Raw genomic sequence first — 19,529 nt, 5'->3', positions numbered from 1 at the left:
TTATTCACTGGGAACTGCTTTCATATACATACTCTTGCATGCATGCATCTGACAGATAGATTGCAATTGTTTTTCTGCTGTTAGCTACACTCCTATAATACCAATATTTTTTTTTAGCAATTACATTTTTTGAACATAAGTATTAGGACATAAACACTGGATACAGGACGTGAACACTGGACACCACAATCCCATACTGTTTACTCAAACTGTAACCAGTTGGATTTGTAATGAAGGATTCTCTGCCATTTTATATTTCTCCTGAACCATTTAACTTGCTTGATTTACAAAAGAGTGCTGTTACTGTTTATCTTTAGAATAGTTAATCCATTATTACTTTAGAATCGTTAATCCATTATTACTTCAAAATCCATTATTACTTTCTGGCAGTGCACAAACTTGATTTAGTCAACCATGCTTATTTGGTCTCTTAACTAAATATAAAAAAGGAAACCTTTACCACCCTTTTTTACACATAGCAGGATCAAAAGACCAAAGCAAGAAGGAGCAGTCGTTAAAAGTGCTCGACTCCCAGGGAAACTATTGTAAGAGCACAATTCCCGGAGTGACGTCATCTTTCACGACTGTCGACCTTATTTGTTGGGCTTGGCAAGTGGCTGAGGGCATGGACTACTTGACCCGCAGAAAGGTAGGTTTTCCGTTTTATTTCCTCTTCTCAAGTCTGTTTCGTTTTTAAGCGGTCTTTTCAACTTCTCGGGTAGCAGCCCCATGCAACTCGATGGGTAAAGTTTCACGCTTCAGCATTTGCGATAAACGACAGGCAAGTGACCTGACGGAGATTATAGGTGAGAGATTACCTGAAGTCTTCAGTATTAAACAGCCAGCTGATGTCTTCGTTAAGGATTATTGCTTTGGTCATATCTTTACTGTCCAGAGGTGCAAGTGGGTTTGGATCCCAAGGGCCTTAGAGGGTTTTAACTCACTTCCACTAACTTTATTTCCTTCGCAGACAAAATGGATATAAGCAGACCTTATTGTAATTTTTATAACATTATATCAGTCACACCTAAATATGCCACTGAATTCACAAGTTTTTTTGTAATGCTAGTCATCTCACATAGTATGATAATGTAGATAATTTGTGCTCTGTATAACTAATGACTCTTTTACTATGCCTTCATGTATTAGGGCTTGTGCCTTGTATGATAAGGCGCCCTATGAGGTAATGTTAGACTAGCGATAATATACGCTAAGTCGGTTGGTATTGCACTTCCATCTTCAATGGAGTGTCTGGGGTTTTGTAGATCACTTACGAAGTCGGTATTATCTTTACGACGATGTGTTAAACTCATGGTTCGGTGAGGTTCTTGTAGAAAACACAAGGTATAAAAATAGTATATTCTTCTGAAGGTTTTACATGATGAAGATCAGGTATGATCGTACAAGTCTTCTATGACGATAGCTTGATCGCTTCTGCCAATGATGATGGCTAATCCATTATTCCTCTACATGATAAAGCCTTTAGGTAAAGAGGTACAGGTTCTTCTAATGACGATAGCTAACTCTGTTCTGCCTGTCTACCATCTCTGTTACAAGTTATGAAGGAACAGACAGTAGTTCGAACATATGAACATACTATCAGATGACATAGTTTCATACGAACACACAATCGAATGAGACACGCTACAGATCACGTAGGCCGTTGAATAATAGGTCGGGGGTAGTTGTCTCAAGCAGGGAGCTTGGACTAATGTTTATAAACAAATTGAATGACTACAGGTGACGGCATGTTATCTTAGCTTACTATACTTATTTTGTATACGTCATCTTTAGCGTCTCTAGTCTTGATCACATTCCTGCAAGCAATCTGGTGACCTCTTTAGTTTTAGACTTTTATATATGGACTAACATTCCATATTTTGTTTATTATGTAAACCACTTACAATTAGCTCGGTCAGCTACCAAAAACCAACTACTGAATATTACTCAAACTTGACTTGCATTTGACTTATAGGAGTGTGATACAGACACTAGGTGGAATATAATATATAATAAGTAAATAAAAATTCAATGGTGTACATGAATTGATTCAAGTAATAAATATAAAAACAATTATATTGGTAAATAATAGTGATCACATGATATATATAATATACAGTTTTTCACTTCATCTCTTTAAGATACTTATGCTAACAGAAAATACTAATGTACTCTGATAATTGCATAGAATGAAGATTAACATGATAAAAATCATATTTTAACTGATAAAAAAATATCATATATGAATGATAAAATTATTAATGTTTATGCTGATTGATCGTTGCTTTTTATGCTAACTATTATATATCTGCGGATTTATTGTTAAGGTAAAAGGTAACTGATTGATTATAGGCTACCTGATTTGTTTATACATATGTATATGGATTCATATAATTATGATTAATATATGTGCACTTTAAATAGATTCCTACTGCGTACACGCAAAGATATATTTAGATTCTGTTATTTATGATCATTTATATATATATTCCTAGTGCGTACACGCAAAAAATATATTTCGATTCTGTTATTTATGATCATTTATAGATATAGGATACATGATACTTTATATATATAGGATACATGACCGAGGTTATACTACTTCACTTTTAACTAGCTTTCGAACAACTTTTCGTCCATTACACAGTTCCAGACAACCACCTTTAACCAATTGAAACGGCCTTTTTCAATGGTTAAAACAAGGGGAAAATTTGCCTGGGCGGGTCCAACGTTCTATTTTTGCGCTCATACTTATTCTCTGCATCCTAAGCTACACGATTACGTTCGCGATGAATAAAAAAAACATCCCCAGCACGAGTCCTTCGCCAGCAAAGTAGAGTTGAATATCCTTCGGGTCGTAATTGTCGGAAGTATGTCCCTTTATGTAGTCGATTCCGACAGCCGCCGGAGCGTTCCGCATGAAACGAGAGGGTTAACGACGAGATACGGTGTCGGTCGAAGAAGTCCATGAAATTCCTTTCACATTGTAGGCGGTTGTTACTTGACTGTAGTCGTCCGCCACGACGAACGATTTTTTTTTTTTTCGAAGTTGCGATGTGAAATTCTCGTACTGCAGGATACTGTAACCAGGTTCCATTAATCAGCCTGCAAGTGAAATTATACTTGTCACAAAGGGCAAAGTAAATTCAGACGACATCCAAATACAGGGGAGGGGAGAGAGCCATTTAGACCAGACTTAACCCACATGAATTCGCTGATATTTTGGAATTCAAAAGAGTCCGCTGTACAAACTTTTTTATCCATGGCATTAACAATGAGTGAACCTATCCAGGTCTATGATGACTGTAAAAATATCCATAATTATAACAAATAAATAGATATCATTACGAATCTCAAAGAAAATTCGATATTACTGGTAGTAAGTTACTAGACAAAGAAGTGGAAAACGGAGCTATTTGTAAGATTGCCAGGCAACATAAGAGTCAAAGAGAAGATTAATCATGATTCTATGTGCCCTAACAAAAGTTTCTATATTCAATTTTCTCGCGCGCATCCTCTGAGGTTAATTTTTTAAAAAACTTTGATCAATAGGTAGGAGATACAACGAAAAAAAAACCCACCCACTATGTAACTAATTTCTAAATAAACTTTGGGTTTTTCAAGAAAATGTGACATTTTCCCATGAATGTTTTACTTGAATTGTAATAGGCTAATGTTGCCAAGTAAATATTTCACATATATCTGTTATACTTCTAAATGTCTATGAGGTTCAGAAAAATTAATTCATTTTGTTGTTATAGAAATTCTATTTGCTTATTTTGTATTAATTTTAAAATGATTGCAACTCCTTAGCTAAAGTTGCATTGCGCAAACGGATAGACATTTGTACTAACGTCTGCCTTGCCCATGAGAAGTTCGGGCTAAGCATTCCTTTCTCCAGTCAATCTGCTTTTGCAAGCAGAGACGACACACAGATGAAGCCTGTGTAAGCAGATATTTGAGGTTAAAGGAACAAATGCTGATACGGCAATGATGACGTCGTCACTTGGCAGGAGATTGCTCTCAGCCAGCTAAGAGTTACGTTACTTGCTGTAAAAGATACGACTTTAGTATTTTCAAATGATATTTTAGTGTTTTAATTCTCCACCCGCATGAGAAGAATGTCTGAAAAAAAAAACAACAGTACCAAAATTGAACAATATATTAGTTTCATGTTGGCATTATGTTAAATAAATATTCCTTATTCAAACTATATGAAAAAGGTTTCCTATACATTCTATATATATTATTAGCCCTGTATAAGATTCATATAGGATTATTCCATAGATAACATTTTCACTTCTAGACTTCCTGACTTTAAAATCTCTTTTATTTTATTTTATTTATTTTATTTATTATTAGTTTATTTATTTATTTATTTATTTAATTTTTTTTTTCATTGACTACGAATATCATCACGGGGAGACAATATGTCAGTAGGTTTTGATATGTGTTTGAACTTTTAGCTATTTGTCATTACTAAAGCGTTAAGTTAGAGTTCAAATCTTTACGCATATATATTTCGGATATTTAATGGTTACGTTTTGCTTATTGATATTATCGTGATTCCTTTTTTATTATAATTTGTAACCCTTCCGACTTCTTACGGAGTGTATTATATGACTCCACTTGTATCCATATTTTATTTTATATTTTTATTTATTTATATATGTTTTTTTTATATATCTTTGATAAATTAATGGTTGGCTTGAATATGTGGAAAAGTGTTCTAGCGGCGTACCGTATAAGGCTACTTGCGGCATCAATTCTATAGATACAAGATATCAATGATAAAGGTATTTAAAACCGCGAGAACCGCTATAATCCAGTTCGGATCCAACATCACGAGTTGTAACTCGTAAGACATTGACACTTCCTATTTAATTATCCGTTATTCTACCAAACCGATTGACTCTGGGTGATCAAATATATTATTGGTTTTCTTAATGGAAAGGAATTCACACAACATGTTAAGGAGATTATTATTGATTTACACCACCCGAGTCACAGATTATTATGTGTTGAATTCCATATTTACTGATTTAGCACTCATAAATATTCCTAACGCACTCAATTGCGGTGTTTGGTTTTAGTGCTATAATTCTATATAACGTGTCAAGGAACTATTAACACTAAGAAGTGTTTATTCCCTCTGTCAGACTCGTAATTCTGTTAATAATTCTACGTATATTCTTTCAAGGATTGATTTGGCACAGGATAGGCTCCTAAACTGACAGGTGTCTTAGTGTGTCCCTTGTCTTCATGACACGTGTTACAATCAGTTATGTGCGTTTATATCTGTAAGCATTGTAGGCCAGTAAAATAGTGATTTGGCTTTCTGTGACATAGTAGGGAAACCCTGGATGACGGAATGCAACCAGTATGACGATTGGTATGAAAGAGATTATTACTAATACTGGTCGTTAGTCATCTGCTGTGTTCTTCGGGTTTACCTCGTCACAGACCTACATATAATATTATTTGATTACATTATTCTGATACACATACTTTAAATATACTTTTGCTTTAGGGTTTCTGCTCGAAGTGTGTTATTGTTTATGCTTAGCCGCTGACCCTGTTTCCGTTTCGAAGTGTTTTATTGTTTGGTTATTGCTGCTGACTCTGTTTCCGTTTCGAAGTGTATTGTTTGGGTTATGTCTGTTGACTCTTGCTTTGTTCAGTTTGTAACAGTTCTGCGCTCCAACCCAGATATTCAATGCTCGCGATCTCTTGGTTAAGGAATTTTCTTGTTTAGATACGGTTTTAACAATAGGTACGGATGTTTCTATATTTTTTAGTATAATTAATGGTTTTTTGCTGTATGGTGCGGGATTGCGGGATAATGCGTCAGCTATGATATTTGCTTTCCCAGGTAGATATCTTATCTTGGCTCCAATAACCTGAATGATCATTTGTCACGAGTTCCTTTTGGACTGTGATTAAAGCCTTTGAAAAACTCGGTAAAGGACTCATGTTCAGTAAGGACTTTATCAGGATAGCCATAGATTATGAACTTAAAATGTACTAGTGTTAAAGATACCTAGCCCTTCCTTGCCTATTACTGCATATTTACTTTCAGAGCGGGTTTAGTTTACGTGAATAAAAAGCTATAGGGAAGAACTGTTTATCATATGACTGAAGTAATACCCCTCTTACCCCTTGGTCTGAGGCGTCTGTTGCAATAAAAAAAAATTCCTTATTTAAATCAGGGATTTTTAAGTTAGGTAAGCTGCATTTTCCGCTTTTAAGATATCGAACGCCTGTTGATGCTTTTCAGACCATAATAAATCTACGCTCTTCTTCGTAAGATCTGTTAAAGGAGCTGTCATCATTGAAGAGTTACATATTTACATACCATTGTAATACCCACTACAGCGCAAAAGTGCTGTATCCCCCTTTTACGTTAATAAGTACCCCGGGAAAGTTATGAATAGCCGACCACCTTACCATGGACTACTTTTAAGACCTTGACCAGACACATAAAACCTAGATAAACATGTTCGGTTTTTAAAAACTCACATTTAGATATTTTACTCTGAGATTATTTGTCTTTGTCTCTGTAGCACTAGCTCTACTTTATGTGAATGTACTTCTAAGGTATTAGAAAAGATTACAAGATCATCCATATAGGCATGTAGGTTATCCCCTAAAAGTCTCCAAACACTATATTGTAATTGGGACGCAACGTAAGCCGGAGGCATACGTAAAAATTGATAATGTCCCCCTGAGTGTGCTGAAAAAACGGTGTATGAGGTACAATCACTTAGGTAATGGTATCAGGTAAAAGCCTTTAAGTAAGTCCAAGTTGGTGAAAAAAATTTATTCTAACCTAACAGAGATAAGATGTCGTCGGTACATCGCACTGGAAACTATCGGAAGTCGTTTCCTTTGGGTTGTTTAAGCGACAGAATCTACGCAGATACGCCAAGTCCGATCTTTTATGGCATGACATTTGAGGGAAAAATTATATGGGCTTATTTGATTTCCTAATGGCTCCTATTACTAACATTTTTCAACTTCGTCATTTATCTCTATTTTGAAATTTCATTGAAAGTCTACACGAAGGTACGTATATAGCTTAATGTTTGTCCTTAGACCGTATTTTGTGTTAAATTATATCCGTTTTTTCCCAGAGATCACTCGCTAGTGGAGAAACTTCCTGGTATTCAGGTAAAAGATAAAAAAAAAATTTCTGCTGAATCACCTCTGCTTGAATGACTTTACGGATATTACTTTAGATAGATTATCAGAGAGATTCATCCACGACTGGTTGGGCGTGATTAAAAAATTAGCAACAATAAAAATGCGATATTTATAACTTCCGTATCCACGATATGTATACTTTTAGGGCTTTGTTCGCGGAAATCGTTATATTTCAGAGTGTCGGGAAGGATTAAAATTTCATTTCCCAGCAAAGTCTTTTTTACACACACTAAGACATTCGAGGGTGCATGCGTCTCGAGATTTTGCGTGCAAAACTGCGACTGCGGTTGTGGGAGAATTCTGTTGGGTCATTTGAACAATGTTACGATTTATGAGACAAATGTATTTGTTCTTTTATATAAGTTATTATTTGATTAACTGTCTCATTTTTGTTCAAACGGATTTTAATATGTTTGAAGGTTTATAGGATTTTCCTTTGATAAACACGCCTTATTTTGCAGGATGTAAGATAATATTTTGTATACCCCTAGATGAATCTTACAATTACACTAGATACAGATCAATGTTTTTTATAACTATAGAGGTATCTGTAAGCGCTCGCTTATCCGGACTTCTCATTAGGGAAGTTCGAACAACAGACGGTGAGTCCGTAAATACTGGTAATTAATTGTACTAAAGGAATAAATAAGATATTCTAATTTTTACGGCGCGTACAGTCGGGCTTAATCCACCAGTATTTATTATAACTTAATGTATTAAAATTACTAGAACCTGCTCTGATTACTTGATACTGTCGTGTGATGCATAGGAAAAAATCCTTTTTAGTTCAAAAAGATATCGGTATGTATGAACCAACATCGCTTTTCCCCACTCTGCTAGAGTCGCTTATTGTGTGGAATTTGCTTTGCTTTGAACACTTCGGCAGTTTTTCGACTGACCTTGACCGCTTGACTAGGTGACACAGTCACCGAGTTTGCTTGTTTGATTCTGAACGGGCTACTGTTTCTATTTCTTTTTGTAATAATTAGGATCCTTCTCTTTATTACCATCGGCAACGTATTGTGTGTTTTTAGCGTTATGTTGCTGGTTACGTATAAAGCAATGAATGACGAACTATTAGGAACTGAGCGATTACTAATAAGACAAGTTATCTCTACTGTATTCAATATTAACTGTTTGTACTTCATTCTTTGCTAAAATTTGAAATAGTGAGGGATCCTGGTCAGCGCATTTAGCCTGATGAAAGTTTTTTTTTTACAGACATGTTATTCCTTGCAATCCAGCCATATTTTTAAAGTTAAGTTGAGTCATTGAGGTTCGATATTTTATATAACTCAAAAAACTCAAGGCTAAAACTGCGATCGGGACTTGCAAAGGAGCATTTATTGTCATGACCCGAAATAGTGTTACCTCTAATTTATATAGATTTGTACGGGTGTTCCACTTGTATTTTTTGTGTGTTTTCTAATCACTACGGTGCTTAACGACCCTATCCATGCATCTGTATAAATACAGACGTCCACTGCGTAAACGCATATTTACTGTTTAATATGATTTGTTACGTAAGGGATTAATAATCACCCCAAAATGATAAAATTAAAACATAGTATATGATTATGATATTTCAGTAGAACTTCTGGAAACAGACACTCAAAGATAAAAAAACTCGCAGTAGCGAAATCTCAATGATGTAGATAATTTCTGTAAAAAAGTAAGATTAAGAATGTCTCGTAACTTCAGCCACAGGAATAACGAAATTCGACCTGTAAAGGAAACACTCAAAGTTACTCCAAATGAATAAAAAATTGTACTTAGCTTGCTTTTGTGGGAAGTCACGGTGTTCCGATAACGACACACGGCCTTGGTCCTCCTTCTCTATTTAGCGGACGACCTGGTTTGGCTTCAGTTTCCCCCGTGCGCGTTGTTTCGATGATTCGAGCCCTTGAAAATCCGATGCTGCAGACGCGTTCGGTTTGTTTCTTGAAGTTCCGGAAACGCTCACTAACGATGTTTTCCGTTTGAATGATTCTAATGAGAGACGAAGCTTCCGTTGCCGTAGGAAAAGGACACGTCGGTTTTGTTTCTTGAAGTTATTCACTAAACGATGATACTAAGTTGCTTGACGAATCTTGTTGTTTTCTGAAGTCGCTCACTAACGATGATACTAGGTTGCTTGACGAATCTGCTGCTTCCGTCGTCGTTGACTTCATGATTTATTATTCTGTTTTTTCTTCGTAGGACGTTGTAGAGCTCTTCTGGTCCGCTGGCCACCAAATATTAGGGCTTGTGCCTTGTATGATAAGGCGCCCTATGAGGTAATGTTAGACTAGCGATAATCTATACGCTAAGTCGGTTGGTATTGCACTTCCATCTTCAATGGAGTGTCTGGGGTTTTGTAATCACTTACGAAGTCGGTATTATCTTTACGACGATGTGTTAAACTCATGGTTCGGTGAGGTTCTTGTAGAAAACACAGGTATAAAAATAGTATATTCTTCTGAAGTTTTACATGATGAAGATCAGGTATGATCGTACAAGTCTTCTATGACGATAGCTTGATCGCTTCTGCCAATGATGATGGCTAATCCTATTCCTCTACATGATAAAGCTTAGGTAAAGAGGTACAGGTCTTCTAATGACGATAGCTAACTCTGTTCTGCCTGTCTACCATCTCTGTTACAAGTTATGAAGGAACAGACAGTAGTTCGAACATATGAACATACTATCAGATGACATAGTTTCATACGAACACACAATCGAATGAGACACGCTACAGATCACGTAGGCCGTTTGAATAATAGGTCGGGGTAGTTGTCTCAAGCAGGGAGCTTGGACTAATGTTTATAAACAATTGAATGACTACAGGTGACGGCATGTTATCTTAGCTTACATACTTATTGTATACGTCATCTTTAGCGTCTCTAGTCTGATCACATTCCTGCAAGCAATCTGGTTGACCTCTTTAGTTTTAGACTTTTATATATATGGACTAACATTCCATATTTTATTATGTAAACACTTACACATGTACCTAATAACTTCTGATAATCCACTGTTGACCCTTTATTCACTCTGTTAGGTTTTACATGGAGATTTAGCAGCAAGAAACCTGCTTCTGGCTGAGGCCAATGTTGTGAAGATCAGCGACTTTGGCCTCTCAAGAGACATCTATAAAGACGACATATACCTTAAACAAACCAATGTAAGTTCTATGACAACTGAACTGACAAGTGATGTATTTATCAGTAGCCTGTACACAAGTGATCTAAAAAGTGGCAGTCTATTGCTTCTGTGATATTATATTGAAGAGTGATCTATATTGATATAATATACTGATCAGTCGTTTATAGGGCATTAATGGTTGAACTATTAATGATATAACTATACGAGTATGACCACTTGATCAATTACCTGCTAATCAGATAAATCACTGATCTACAAACCAGTGGTCTCCTGTTCAGAAGTTAATTGATTAACTGTGCATTACCAACAGTCTGTCAGTGTGCTAATAATCTAGATTGAGATCTACTTATAAGAATCTAATTATCTGCTTATTATTTGCCATCACTTCCATTGCACTTCTGGTGAAAAACAATGACCCCCTTCCTTCTGTTTAGCTCCTTACACCAATGAGTCCTATTTGAAAGTAGCACAGGATCTAGTCTAGTTAATAATACGTTCCAGCATTTTATTTACAAACTATATACTGACAAGTCCCAAATGTCGTCTCTATTACGGAGAGAGACAGCTCACATTTCTTAAGAGACTAAAAATCACATGGTCTATTCATTCTGTTATGCAATATTTCTTCACACAGGATCTCTTGCCAGTGAAGTGGATGTCAATTGAAGCCATCCGTGACAAGATGTTTTCCATCCAGAGCGACGTCTGGTCTTTTGGAGTGACTCTATGGGAACTCTTCAGTTTGGGGTCTACTCCATATCCAGGGGTCAAAATTGACCGCACATTCTTACTGAGTCTACAGGATGGGTACCGAATGGAGAAACCTGAATACGCAAACAATGACCTGTAAGCACAAGTTCGAATGATGGGAAAATCTCTGCTTCAATATTCCAGTGAATCAGAAAAGCTGTGATCTTTATTCATTATTATTTTTTACAGATACAAAATCATGTGCCAATGCTGGGAGAGCGTCCCTCAAGATCGGCCTTCCTTTCGACATTTGGCCGACAAACTCAGCAAGTTGTTGATGCCTGAGACTACTCAGGTGAGGACTAAGGACCAAAACTCTGTATCTTTCTCCATAATGCCTTCATGCCGTGGTTTGATTTGTTTTCTAAAAATATTGATTTCAATATATAAGGCTATTGACAAAATTATCTCTAACCACACTGTCAACAATGACCCATTGGCAAAATTTCCCATATTGTCCAAGTTGCTTCATGCATCAGCATAAAAGCTGTGTCGACCATTCCGAAGCCCCTCGCATAACAACAGACCAATCAACCCATCTGTCTTAATTTTTTACCAAGGTGCTGATAATACCAACACAGCTCCCAGTATAGGCTTCAGAGAGGACACCTTTTATTATTTTCCAGTCAGAAATTTTGATGAAAGCTGTACTAAAGGTTGTGTCAGTTACACAAAAGAACAACAAATAAGTACAGCAAAATATACGTTATTTCCACAAAAGAATACAGTCACGAATTAGTACATTAAAACACGTTTGATCTCAAACCCAAGAAAAAACTGAAGGTATTCTGGTGCCCTTCCACCACTTCTAAGCAGTCACGTACTGGACAGAGATGCTCAAAACACTTGTAAAATTTTTGCTTATGCAAAGCTTTTTCCCTTTTAACAGACTTTGTACATAAATATGAAATCTCAAATAGATTTCTACGTGAATATTTCTGTTATTTATTCACATCATAGTTGCCAGATATGCAGGTAAGAAAGTATACATGATTAATAATACACAAGCTTTTAAAACATTTGATAACAATATTTTTATTATCAAATATAGTAATGTAGAGACTACTGAAATCTTCCACAACATTGCTAATGAAAAACACACTCTTCCACAGTACTTCAGCATCAAGAATGGAGAGTACCTGAACATGAATAAGGAGCGTTTTAAGCACGAGACAGATTACTTGGAGATGGTGGCATCACCTGACATCAGGCACATCACCAGAGATGGAGAGTCGAAATGTGAGGTATGTTGAAATTTCTCTTATTTGAATCATAAATTCTGTCATGTTCTACCAGAATGTGCATCAAGAACTGTCAAACTTTATGAACTGCTTAATCTAATGGAATTCAGGCCTAGGTCATTACGTAAAAATTACAACCAGCATCAAACTTTGCTTTTGTTATTCAGTGCTCTCTCACCAGGAAGGACTCAAAAAACAGACATGTTTCTCTTCGTCTGTTTTGTTTCTCATGACAGACTCAGAAGCAAAATGTGGAAAGTTTAAAAGGACATTTTATGGCAGTGGAATAAAAGGCAAATTATTTCAGCTGTTCCAACCTACCTTAATTACCACACGTAAAAGGGTTATGTAAGTTCAGTGCATATTCTCAAAAATCAAATTAGGTTGGCAAAAATACATTCTTTTAGCGATTGGTATTCAAGGAGATGTGGGATCTACTGATGATTCCTTGCTGCTTTTGTCTTTTCCGTCCTAGGTGACAAGTAAGCATTTGATGAAGTGCAGGAAAACCAAAGCATTATTGCTTGGACCATTGTTAATACAGACTTTCACAACTTGTACAATATATTAATCAATATTATTACTCAGGACGGTGTACATGGGACAGGAAAAACGAACCATGATCTTCAGATGCTTACTGAAAGCACAACATCTGATCCAGACCAGAGGACAGGATATCTTCCTATGTCATCAGGCACACGCTCATCTAGGTCTTCCTCCGACATATTCAGCCCAACAATGAATGTGTAAGTAGAAGCCTTGGAACAAGAATACGTATATACATGTGTATATATATGTATATATATATATATATATATATATATATATATATTATATATATAAAATATATTTAATCATGTTCAATACGAATGTAATCCCATAAGATCACTCTCAAAATGAATTTGCTTTGTAATAATGAAAATTATCGAACTCAAAATTAATTCTCATTGTCACAGGATCACTTCTGATGAAGAGGCTCCAAGGAGAAGATCGAATTCTGCTCGAAACTTTGCGGAGGTATAAAACAAGATTATCTAATTTCAGAAATATTCATCAAACACTCAAGAGGTCAAACAAGGTTGACCAATTCCACGACTAGAAAGAATTACATCAATGTGGCATTCTTAAAGAAACACTCATAAGGTCAAACAAGGTTGATCAATTCCACGACCAGAAGAAATTACATTCTTAGAAAAAAAAAAAAACATGGCTACACAAGTAGCAGCTTTGGATGCTTTGTCATTCCATTGTCGCTTTCATAAATGATATGAAAAGTTTGTCAACATTTACACTAGTTTAATTTGCGAACGCTCTGTTCTTACAAGCACCATTCAGTTGTTGTTCTCTATGTAAACCAAATCTGACACTAGTTTGGCAGTTTGCATCCCACGACCAGGTTGAGTGTCCTGATTTAATCTGTTAATAAACCGACAGAAGTAATGAACATATGAGATTATGTACATCTGATGCAGTATAATTTAATTACAATTACTATATGAATACTGTATATTACAGACAGGAACATGTAATATTTAAATAAGGATTATGCCCAACATGTAATATTAAATAAGGATTATACCCAAATGAGGCACAAAGGTTATTTTTTTTTCATTTATGATTTTATTAGGGACGTAAACTACCACTTTATGTTCAGCACCATATTTCGAGGATAAGACTGACTAATTTGTTCCTTTGATGTGCTTCTCATATTTGCCAAAGGTTATTAGACAAACATTCCATTGCATTTACTATTTTACTATAAGTACTGAAGACTGGATACAGGTGATTAAGTTGTGATGATTTATAATTACGGTGATTTTGCTTTTCATACTGCTGACTGATTTATGAAGTTGGGCTATAAAGCCAAGCATACTGCGGTCATTATCAGTTGTATCATTTTGTTTGTTACTCTAATTTATGAATTATTTTTAATTATCAATCAAAACTATTTTTTCAAGTGCATAGCAAGTAAAAATATAAGATGCGAGTTTTTTTTATTGTCCCTTACAGTGATATTCAGCTGTTAACAGAGCTGGTAACTATGCTTTATACAGACCATTAATTAACGTCAGGATGTGATCAAGCTTCTTTTTGTAGCATCTGTGGCATCCACTTTACAGACTTGTAAATCTTGAATACTTTGTTTTTCTTGGATGTGAAGACTTGATATCTTTTAAGAGTTGAGGAATTTATTGACTTTCATCTGCATTTATTTCAATCATATTCACTTCATTTCCCTCACATACTGACTGGCTGATGCTGCCTACAATTGGATGAATAACATATGTTCCTTCACAATCTACTGTACGAGGACATGGGCGCTATCCAATCTAAAGTTGATGGAATTATAATAAACCCACGGGAGAGATTACTGTATGGGGAGAAGTAAAAAACTAACTGCAGAAAATGAAAATAAATAGAGCAACAGGACCAAAAGGGCTAAAATCACAACTATTCATATTGTTAATGGTCATTTTGTTCTTTCTCTCACGGGGAGTAAGAAGGCAAGTTAAGGATTTCCTGATAAAAATGAGGACATGCATGGAAGTCCAAGTGTTGTGTTGGTGTTTTTAAAGTACTGTGTTCTGTTAATTTTTTTCAAAAAACTGTTTGGGAGGTGTTAGCTGCTTGAAGCACAAGCACTACATGTGCACACTTAACCCATCTTTTTTCCTGATACATAATAGTTATGTAACCAAAATTCAGAGGCTACAGCCTTACTTGCTTACACCTGATATGCAATATTAACTGTGGATGAACTTCTGTATTCCAACTGTATGGTTTATGGTCTTCCAGGTCAGCTAAGGAGGTGAGGAGAGAATGAGGATGATGTTGGACTACCCTAGTCAGGTTAGGTTTGGGGTAGCTTAGGTTACATGCATCTCTACAATTTACTCTATGATTTAGGGTATGCTAGGGCAGGTTGGGGTTGTGTGGTTGGTTGGGGGGGGGGGGGGGGAGACTTCTGCCCTTGGTTAGGCTGTGGAGGGTAAGGTTAAGATACATTCCTGTAATTGGCATTGGCCTTGTGGCACCTTTGTTCTCTATATGTCGATGACTGATCCTGATTTCCCCATGAACAAAAACCAATCATTTTTCCTTCTGCTCATCACATGGCTTACATCATTCTTTTTTGTCATCTCGACCCCCTTTTGATTCCCACCCTAACAATCCCAGTTGCCAAAGGGTACCTTATGGCTGTGATATAGTACAAGGGACTGGAAAAATACAAAAATGAGTTGTTTCCATGTAAAATAATGGACAGCAAACAATATTATATGAGATAAGCACTTGCAGCTCATATTGTACATCCCAATGCCAGTACAGACTGCCGTTAGCAAAGCTTTTTAACCAACCACACTTTTTCCATACTTTTGAAACAGGTCAAGAGCCAGCCATTGACGAAAAATGAGAGGATCAGAAAACAAATAGGATTTTTCCCGAGATGCTATAAAATTTGTATTAGTTCAAAGTTACCTAACTACTACACAACAGAAAAACGAAAATGATCGTGCAAGTGCTAGTTTAATCAGTTAACCCTTCCCAAACAGAACACATTCAAAATAACAATAGATTTCAAATATATGTCCTTATATCCTTATCTGCATATACATGAATCATTCAATTGTCCTTCACATTCCCTATGGGAATAAACAACATGATCATCGTTCGACCATGTCCCATACTCGATTCCATACTGATAGGAAATTGGAGTATCACATCATTAGCAACAAAGGTTTATCTTCCAGATGCTGCTCCCAGTCATGAGTGTGCAAGGTTACCTCCGGGAGAAACTCGTTATATTATTTATATTAGTATTTCATGGTGGTCTAGGTCCTTATATTAAAATGATCATGGTGGTCTAGGTCCTTTATATTAGAATATTCATGGTGGTCTAGGTCATGTTAGGTGAGGGTTCAAACTGCCCAGTCATGAAAAATCCACCATTTTAAGTTAGCTTAGCCTATGTTACATTAGTAGGGAAGCCAAGGTTTGGTTGCATCCCTTTCAGCACTGAATGATCTCACAGGTTCCAAGGATTGGCTTTTAGCCTAAATTCTATACTCTAACAAGAACCAGGGCCAATCCCTTCTCGAGTCCATAGGAATCGTAAACTACGCCACCAGTTATTATGAGCATAAAGGCATCGTTGCTTTCAAAACCTGTTAAAGGTCACAGGTTTGGCTCCTATAAAGATTGTATAAGCGTAAGGAACACCCACACACATCACCTGACATTTATAACTAACGTATATGGTCAAACATAAAAATCGGGAGTTATACGAAATATATATTTTCATAATTCGTTTCACAGGATTGACATTTCGATCGTATGCTCAAATGACCTTTTGGAGTCGAGTCAAGTCATCAGAATAAATATAGTTTGTTTTCCCTGAAATTTAATGGCTCAATAAACAAGCTCACTTGGTGTATTAGTTTTTTTATATATACGCGATGAAATTGGTATATTGATTTCCACTGGAGAATTTCGTGTCTTTGGTATTTCAAATAAGTCAATCCACATAATAGTATTCCTGTGAATCATCCTCTGACGCCATCTAATGAGCATTTTATGATTCAGGGTCGACACCGTAATTACACTTGAATCATAAGACCAAAAGTTGTCTTTCTGATATGCCGACGTGGTTTCCCCCCAATTAGCTATATGGCAACTGCAGTGATTAATTCAACTTGAATTTCATAGAGAACGTACTGGAAGTTATGATCAGTGGTACACACACACACACACACACATACTAAGGATGGCCCAGTGAAAACCATGGGTAGCCAGTCTGGGCCAGTCTATTTCGGATCGCTATTCAATACCTGCCTTATTCACGTGTCAAACTGAAATGGGCTACAACGTCTTTTACTGAACGAGATGCTGGTTTAGTAACGCACAAAGGACTCTGAACCTTGTACTTCCTTAAGGAACAAACTTTTTCAGCCGGCTACTAGCCGACAAAAAAAAAAAAAAAAAAAAGGTCATATTTTAGTTGGATACAGCTTCCGTGCGGAATATCACACCTTCCACAACCCTAAGAGGTAAGACATAAGCTTCAAATAATAATTCACAAAAGAGTAAAGACGTCAACAGATACTGAAATTATTTAAATGACTTACCAATAGATTGGTCCGGGTAACAAGAAAAACAAGGAATCTTAAGGCAATAAATTCAGTTCTATGCTCCGCCACTTGTGGGGCTCTCTCTCTCTCTCTCTCTCTCTCTCTCTGCTTTTAATCTAATGGTCTATACGGATAATCTATACGAAGTTGATTACTAGCGACGAAATGTGAAACCCATACTAAATATTAATGCTGATCTATCCAATGCCATCCCCAAAACTATTTATATGACAGGTCTTTAGCAAAATTTTCCTGCAATATTATGGTGGAGGTTGTCCATTACAGCAATCCATAACTGGACAGGTGCAGTAAAATAATTACACAATGTCAACTATTATTCCATATTTCTTTCTCGTATTCTGCATGACTGGTTGTCTAGAATACGTATTAGAAATAAGATAGAATCTAATCATTCTAAAAATAAATGCTTTATACTGAAAACATTCTATATAAAACTCGCAGAAAAGCTTTCATTCAGATAGTGAGCTAATGCCAGAACATAACCTGAAGGTCTCTATTTGTCGTCTCCTTGGAATGTTCTAGGGATGCTGCTCTTTGAACGAATCATCCTCGGTTTGTTTCCGCTCGTTTCGAAACAATACTATCTAACGTCGTCTTCTCAAGAGTGCCATCGTTTTTGTCCTTTTATTTGTGGACTTCTTTCGTGATTCGCTCTCCCTAATTTGTGGTACGATGGAAGAGAAGCTGACTTCAATACCAGATGGAAGAGGAGCTGACTTCAATACCCAAGCCGTGACTTCAAACCTAATCAAGACAAGGTTAGATCTGAATACTATTAAGCCTCATTATGAAGCTTAATATTGTTTCGTTTGTATTCTACCCTATATAATGAGGAAGGGTCATTGGCCTCAGCTGAAAACTGCTTGCTGCAGAGGAACGATGATCCTCAGTGCTTTTATACAATGACTAATTTGGTTCTTGGGATTTCTCTGGCTTTACAACTGCTAAGGTTTACTATGCGTCTTCGTGGATCCTCCAATATTAGTCAATTGGCAAAATTAGGTAACGATTCCCAGTCAAAGCATGAAGGTGAGCTCAGAATCACCTGGTTTATAATTATTAAGGATAAAATTAAAATAGAAAACTGGATTAGAAGAACCCTGAATCAAACTGAGAAGCTGCAACAGGTAATATGGACTACTGGACATTTAACTGTTTGTGAACGAGAGAGAGAGAGAGAAAGAGAGAGAGAGAGAGATATGGTCCTGAAATTTAGTAACGGGGCAACAAATGGGACACGTATACCTCCTCTCCTTCACAGTCTTATGTTTTCAGAAACAGTAAGAAAATAAGCTAGGAAAATAGGAATATAATGTTTTCAGAAAGTTCATAAGTTAAAAAATACGTTACGAGAATAAATTAAGTAAATTGTGAGGAAACGATACAATTACAAATCAGCTCTTGACAATCAAAAGATAGATAGAGCAACAGCATGCGCTATACCACACTTTATCTGTGTGCTTCCAAAGTAAAAATATGTATTATGTATACAGTACGTACTCGAAAATGTAAGTTTACATAAGTGTACATACACACGCTTTCTCCAAAGGACATATCATTTGTTGATAAAGTATACCCTTTTAGAATAACAGCTATGATAAAAACTACCGTTCTTCGTAACTGCAACTGTGCAAGAAAACGATTACATAAAAATATTACGACGTTAGCTAAAGATTCTTTTGCGAAATGGCGTGTATTTACTTCATTAATTGAATTAAATAGATTCAATTTCGTTGTTTTAATGATCCCGAAGAGCGACTGACTGCGTGATTCCTTGTAATCGAAATCTAAAACCTTGGCTTTGTACGCAAAGGGGGTAGATTTAGGCAAACTCAGGCACTGAACCTTAGGTCTAGTTCGACTCTGAACTGAACAGTCTGGATTCATAACAGCCAGGAACTTGGGTTTTGTGGACTCGAACTCAGCCTTGTTTCAGAAATTTTTGAGAGAATTCAACACTGTGGCAGTAACCCACCACAGGCGAAAGACTATACATAAAGGATGATGACACTGTAGCGAAACCTAGCACTATGGCTGGGAATAA

At 36.3% G+C, this 19,529-nt stretch overlaps 2 protein-coding genes across 2 annotated transcripts in view; one reads left to right on the top strand and one right to left on the bottom strand.

Annotated features, from left to right (window-relative positions):
- LOC135210112 (vascular endothelial growth factor receptor kdr-like) overlaps positions 1–19,529 on the bottom strand; it is a 306,237-nt gene that overhangs the window by 203,919 nt on the left and 82,789 nt on the right. The gene's annotated exons all lie outside the window — the stretch shown is intronic.
- Positions 484–13,361, top strand: LOC135209906 (fibroblast growth factor receptor 2-like). The gene is made up of 7 exons (XM_064242646.1): positions 484–649; positions 10,244–10,366; positions 10,982–11,193; positions 11,287–11,392; positions 12,210–12,341; positions 12,927–13,084; positions 13,295–13,361. The coding sequence occupies exons 1-7, from the start codon at positions 626–628 to the stop codon at positions 13,359–13,361; spliced, it is 822 nt and encodes a 273-aa protein (XP_064098716.1). The 5' UTR covers positions 484–625.

This window comes from Macrobrachium nipponense, chromosome 39, assembly GCF_015104395.2.
Source record: "Macrobrachium nipponense isolate FS-2020 chromosome 39, ASM1510439v2, whole genome shotgun sequence".
In the NCBI taxonomy this organism is placed as follows: Eukaryota; Metazoa; Arthropoda; class Malacostraca; order Decapoda; family Palaemonidae; genus Macrobrachium; species Macrobrachium nipponense.
Note: the sequence above shows the minus strand (reverse complement) of the source record. Positions and strands in the feature narration are given on the sequence as shown.

What these genes read in the sequence shown, in the direction of transcription:
- LOC135209906 (XM_064242646.1), top strand. Translation starts at nt 626, where the DNA reads ATGGACTACTTGACCCGCAGAAAG. An exon ending in TATACCTTAAACAAACCAAT is followed by an intron (nt 10,367 to 10,981) that starts GTAAGTTCTATG and finishes TTCTTCACACAG; the next exon opens with GATCTCTTGCCAGTGAAGTG. An exon ending in TGATGCCTGAGACTACTCAG is followed by an intron (nt 11,393 to 12,209) that starts GTGAGGACTAAG and finishes ACTCTTCCACAG; the next exon opens with TACTTCAGCATCAAGAATGG.